General features: G+C 53.3%; 1 protein-coding gene across 4 annotated transcripts in view; it reads right to left on the reverse strand.

Moving 5' to 3' along the window:
* Positions 1–6,555, reverse strand: part of SYNJ2 (synaptojanin 2) — a 98,479-nt gene that overhangs the window by 61,747 nt on the left and 30,177 nt on the right. For all 4 annotated transcript variants that reach the window (XM_082634376.1, XM_082634375.1, XM_082634377.1 and 1 more), the window contains exon 2: positions 2,190–2,276. In XM_082634376.1, the coding sequence (XP_082490502.1) occupies positions 2,190–2,276 (87 nt within the window). The remainder of the gene's footprint in view (positions 1–2,189; positions 2,277–6,555) is intronic.

Here is a 6,555-nt window from a genome sequence, read left to right on the forward strand (position 1 = left end):
AGATACCCTGGGCACTTTCAGAAACGTGTTGAGAAAGGCCAAATAATCCTGACATTCCAAAAGTCAAACGCACTCTCACTATGCTCAGGGAGCCTTCACAGCCCACCCTGCAGGGTGACACTGGTGGGCAGGCCTGAGGGTACTCAGAGGACACCAGAAATGGGGGCTGGGGACCAGAGGCTGTGCTCACTCACCCCTCAGGGGAGGGTGGAGGGCTGCAGGCGGGGAGGAGGGCCTTGTCCAGGGCAGCTTTAGGAGTTGGTCACCTCTCTCCACTCCCTGCCCCGGGATAAGCCTGCTGCAGCTGGGCACCCGCAGACACCCTGGCTCACTCTGACAATGTCTCTGGGGGCTGCCACCCTTCCCAGTTAGGACCAGTTCCCTGGACCTGATCTCAAATCATAGCCCAGGAAGAAAAGCTTTGCCCTGGGATGTGGGGAAGGTACTGCTTTCCTGGCCTTGAAATCTCAGCCTTTCTGCTGCTTCCAGGACAGAACAGCCTGGTGGTTGAAGGAAGCCCCTGCAGCCAGAAAGTAAGAGTTTAAAACCCAGTCGCCACTTGAGGACTGCCCGACTTTGGGCTAGTGACATATGAGAAATGGACCATTAATTTATGTACAAGAAGAATGTTGCCAAGTATAACTAAGATGCCAACAACTGTAACATATCTTAAATGTCCAGGTGTTGTAATATAAAACATGTGTCACAGAATAGATGGAATCCAACCCTTAGGCTCTCTGCCAGTAACAGTCCCTACCTCACAGGTTGTTGGGAGAGCTGCGTTAATAAATTAAAACAGTTAAAACGGTGCTAGCACAGAGTAGGCACCATGTAAGGTTAGCTGTCATCCTCATATCCTCGTGACTGAGGAAAGGCCACAGGAATTTTTCATAACCTCAGAAAAAAAACTGCTGCAGGGGAAAAAAATCTATAGAAACCCTTGGCAGGGAGCACATCTTCATGAAAAAAGCAAGGGTCTGGAGGCAGCTAATCCAGGTTTGAATCCTACCTAAGCTTCTCAGGCAAGTTTCTTTTACCCTCTGAGTCTGTTTCCTTTACTGAAAACGAGGATAAAGATACCGTATCCCACTGACTTGTTTTTAGGATTAAAGAATCTAATGTATACTTAGCCATTGGCACAAAATAGACATTTAATAAATGCATTTTGTCATGTGGGTACCGAATGCTTTTCCTAAACACTATTGGGAGATGATCAATGTCATCATCATAGTTCAGAAAAAAAAAATCCCACTAAAGAAAAGACCAGAAAAGTAATGGCAAACAACAGGGCTCTTCTGTCAGCTTTCAAAATCCTCGATCCAGGAAAACAGCTGCTCCGTGGATGTGGAAATGCACGCGCTCAACTCGGGAAGAGCCTGCGTTTGGTAAACTCACAGCCTGCTCTGGTCTTGGCCCCATAAGTCCTCGGGGACACTCAGCCGTAAATTAGGCAGCTGAGAGGGGAGGAAGGACACGGGGGCTGCAGCCCCAGAAGTGCACCAGGGCTCCCAAGAGGTCCAGGAGCGCAGAGGTGAGCCAGGGGTCCCACACGGAGGCGGTGACACCCCACCCCAGCCTACGGCTCAGCCCCTCGAGTGTCACACCGAGCAGGATGCCCACTTGCTCCTGTGATTCTCTGTCCCTTCTAGTCACACTACGCAGCCCAGGTCTGAAGCTCTTTCCCTTGTTCTCGCTCACACCCACCCTTGGTGCCCGACGGTCAGGTGCTGGTGGCTTCTCTCTCCTTGCCAACAACGCGCCGTCCCAGCCCCTCTCCCCCAAGACACACCCAGCAAGTCCAGGGGCTCCGGGCCTCTGACCGCCACCCCATCTGGAACACAGATCTCTTGTAAACAACAAACAAGCCCCTGGGTTGACCCCTCCACCTCCAGACCAGGCCGGAAAACCTTAGATCCTGGTGGGCACACGATGAAGGTGAGCTTCCTCTGCATCCAGGGCAGGAAGCAGCACTGGCAGGTGAGGACCAGGCTGCGCTCACCTGGACCTCCTCCCCAGCCCAGAGGAGCTGGCTCAGCGAAAGAAACATTTGAAAAGATGATAACAGTTAAAATAAAACGCCTAAATCCCACAGTCTTTCCACACTAACGTAAGAGAGGCTCTGCCCGGCACCAGAAATCTATCTAGCCAGGGGGGTCTGACAGCCGCTGCCCCTCGGAGTGGGTACTCACCGGACTTCAACCTGAGCTCCCCCAGGCAGCCGTAAGCATCAGTGAGCTTTCCATACTGGCCTTTAATGACCTCCTTTTCTTCGGGAGCTGGGGAAGAAACACAGCACAGACAGCGTCAGCCGAGCCTCCTGTTGCAGTTCATTCACTGCAGCTTCCAGTGCAGCTCCCACCCACTCGCAAAAGAAAACGCAGAGACAATAGCTCGGCCCCAAGTAATATTTGTGGAGGTTTGAGGATCAGCAAATCACTGAGCTGCAGTAACTTAGACCTTCCCACCAAAAGCTTGCTCTGTGGAAGCTCCAACAGCTGCCTGCGGGCTGGAGAGCCAGAGGGGAGTCCCCGGCTGGCAGAGGTGTGAGGGTTCGAGCCCAGGGGCAGTTGCTGCAGGCCGGCCCCGTCCCTCTGCACCACAGTCCACATGCTCAGAGACAGCAGTGAGTCACTGCTCCCTGATGGGGAGGACCTTCCTTCTTAACTATCGTCCACTGGAGGCTGCCCCCAGGGACCAGCTAACACGTGGGGGCTGAGCAGGAGGCCTGGGGGCAGTGAATCCCAAGGCAGGCTGATGAACAGAGGCCCCGGGTCTTCAGCAGTTACTGGAAACGCCCAGGGCGAGACCCAGGCTGGTGCAAAAGCAAAGGAAGAAAAACTGACAGAGAAAGACTGTTAGAAGCAGGGAGCCCTTGACCTTGACGATGATGCCACAGACGCCATCGGAGATGGCGCTGGCTGTTACAGGGGCCAGGCCTTTGTACCCCTTTCTCAGAAAAATGTTTCTAAATGCACAGAACAAAACATAAACCTGGATGAATCCTCAAACAAGGACCTGGCAAATACCATTAGGGAGACTTACTAGGGAAGCAGTCACTCAGCCTCAACTGAATTCATCTACTGAGTTGGCCAAAAAGTCCGTTCGGGCTTTTCCATAACATGAAAACCCAAACGGACTTTTTGGCCAATCCAATAACACAAGGGCTCTCCATCTGGGGAGACAGGGGAAGGCCTGGGCAGATACCGGAGCTTCACGGATAGCTTCTGGGGGAATCTGTATGATCTCTAAAATCGTACGCAAAATTTTTGATGTATATTTTTATGAGGCTAAGATCTATAATTTTCATCAGAATCTCCAAGGAGTTATATGGTTAAGTTATATGGTTAAGAACCAGTTTAATAAATGACATTTTCCTCCAACAGTCGTGTGAATTCTTCTAATTGATTAGGGGTTTTTTTGGTGGTGCGGGGGGGGATCAGGGAGAAGAGTAACCTGAAGGTAGTTACCATAGCCCTGCCGACTCCATCGACTTGCCTCAGAGGGTGCGGGACGGCTGGGAGGCGGTGGTATATGTATTAGTCTCCACCGCTGCGGTAACAAATGACCGACCACAGACTCAGGGGCCCAAGACAACACAAATTTGTGATCTTATAATTCTGCTTGTCCGAAGTCTCTGAAATGGGTTTCACTGGGTTAAAATCAAGATGTCAAAAGGATGGGGTTGCTTCTGGAGGCCCTAGAGAAGAAGCCATTTCCCTGCCTGTTCCAGCTTCTAGAGTCACCTGCATCCTTTGGCTCCTGGCTGCTTTCTCACTCTCTGAAGCCAGCAATCGCATCACCCTGATCTCTGCTTCCATCTTCATACTTCATTCTCTCTCCTTCTCCTGCCTCCCTCTTCCATCTGTTAAGGACCGTTGTGAGTACACTGGGCCCCCAGATAACCCCAAACAATCTCCCAACTCAAGGCCCTCAACTTAATCACATCTGCAAAGCCCCTTCTGCCACGTGGGGTAACATTCACAGGAACTGGGGATTAGGATGTGGACATCCGAGGGGCCCCAGATGGATACAACCCAGTTCCTGGAGCCCATGGGTCTTTAGCTCCCACGCTGATGATAATGAGGACGCGGCACCCTCTCCATCCCCGGGTCTGCTCTCTGCCCAGGGTGGTGACAAACCCGCCATTAAGGGACGGGCCCTGTGCCCTGTGCCATGGAGCCCTCCTGGAAGTGGCCTGCTCCCTGCTCTAGGACAGGTGAAGCTCTAGGACAGGTAAAGCCTGTGAAATCCCAACCCCACAGGTGGAAGCGAACTGCCCCCTGCAGGCCCTGTTCAGGGCCACACATGGTGTCTCCCAGTCTAACCAGGGAGCGGTAAACAGGAAGCTCCTGGTCCTCACCTCGGTGGACAAGTTGCTCAATGCAAGAGAATAATTCTGACATGAAGAAGTCATATTTTAACCCTCAGAGCTTTACAAAGCCTTTGAACAGAACCCTGAAGCCGGAGTAGCATCTAGGTCTCACTTTGCTGACCCTAAAACAAGGCGGTCTTTGTGCATTCATGCACCTCTGCAAATAGACCCGCCCGAATAAACAAAACCCCGGGAAACTGCCAGCCAAAGTAATGTGGTCAAATCCACACATCAGAGGTGGGAACAGGGCTTCAGGAGAAGCTGTGGAAACAGACTGACCCCTTGCCCTGCTGGATCACAGAGGACAAGCCCACACACCACGTCCCCCGCCCCCGCGCCGGGAAAATTAAACAAACACAAACAAAAACGACTTTTCATCCTATTTTAAAAACAAACAAGCACAACACCACGGGGCCACTTTGCCCCATTCGAATCCTGTAAATGATTGACTCCTGAATATATAATCAACACCATCATCCCCGACGTTCACACGTGCTAACTCACGGCAGGTCACGACCTTATGCACGTGACAGCCTTGGGAGAAGATGCTCTTGCTCCACCACAAACAGACTGATGGTAAACAAACCAGGTGGCCTAAAACATCGAAACTTCCTCAGCTCTCGGTTCTGGGGCCTGGAAGTCTGGAAACAAGGTGTCAGCGGGCCACACTTCCTCTGAAGGCCCCAGGGGAGGGTCCTCCCGCCTTGTCCTGGCTTGTGGCGGTGGCCATCGATCTTGGCCTTCCTCGGCTTGCAGCTGCGTCACTCCAACCCCTGCCTGCATCGTCACGTGGCTGTCTTCTCCCTGTGTGGCTCTGTGTCTCTCTCCTCTTGTAAGGACACCCATCGCACCGGATTTGGGGCCCCCTCCAGGATGACCTCAACTCAACCTAACTAATTACACCTGCAATGACCCTATTTCCAAATAAGGTCACATTCCGGGGTACCCCCTCTTTTTGTTTTTTTTTTTTTTTTGCGGTACGCGGGCCTCTCACTGCTGCGGCCTCTCCCGTTGCGGAGCACAGGCTCCGGACGTGCAGGCTCAGCGGCCATGGCTCACGGGCCCAGCCGCTCCGCGGCACGTGGTATCTTCCCGGACCGGGGCACGAACCCGTGTCCCCCACATGGGCAGGCGGACTCCCAACCACTGCGCCACCAGGAAGCCCCGGGGTACCCTCTTAAAGCCTAGACTCCCGGCAAACCGTCTCTCCTTTTCTCCACGCCCTCCTCTCCGAGGCCCCTTCTGACCCCTGCAATGTGGAAGCAGGATGCGTCCCATCCCTGTGACGCAGGCCCACCTCCAGCACTCCCAGAGGCCTGGCCTCCCGGGCAGCCTGCTCCGAAACTGCCCAACATGCCACCTGCCCCAAATAACTGTTTCCTCACTTAGTGTCCAAGGAAGAAGAAATCCATTTTGCTCTTCAAAAGGGAGCTCACAAATCAAGTATGTACAAGCCCTCAGGCAGGTAATGAATGAATGAAGCTGCTGGAGGGGCCATGGGCGACCAGAGGACACGCGCCCCTTCTGATGGGGGCACACGGTCCGTTCCCACCCTTTTACCCTAGGAGGACAGGCCAGCCCAGTGCCAGCAAGCCTCCAGGTTTTCAAGAGAAGTAGGATACTTCTGACTTTTCAGTGCTGGCAACCAGTCCAGATTTATTTTAAGCATCGTGTGGGCCGCACACCTCTGCAGACCGTATTTGATCTGCCCGTTGGCAACTTCTGTCCTTCCTTACTTAATGTCTCAAAAATAGACTGTGCCTGTTTTCCACACTTCTTTGCATTTCCGGTAGGTTTTTCCATGTGAGAATGTTTTTGCTTCCCCCACCCACATCCCCCTCCCCCCCGCCACTGGCCATGACTTTCCAGAAAGTCCTCTCGTTTACACTCCCACCTTCGTCCTCGTCCACCTCCTGCCCAGGGATTCAGCCGTTCATTCAGTGGGCATGTATCTGAGAGCCAAATGCGGCTGGCACTGTCCCAGGCACAGGGACCCAGCAGGGATCCAAACAGACCTAAATCCACCTACACCAGAGTCAGCCGAGGCAGACACTGGGCAGTGGCAAAGAAGGGACACATGTCATGAACAATGAGTGATGACCGTGGAGGCCAACCCGCTGGGGCTGGGAGCCGGGAGCTGTGGCACTGACGAGGCTGCCGCAAAGGTGGTGGAGCGGCAGCAC

Source organism: Mesoplodon mirus (assembly GCF_964341445.2).
Source record: "Mesoplodon mirus genome assembly, chromosome: 10".
NCBI lineage: Eukaryota > Metazoa > Chordata > Mammalia > Artiodactyla > Ziphiidae > Mesoplodon > Mesoplodon mirus.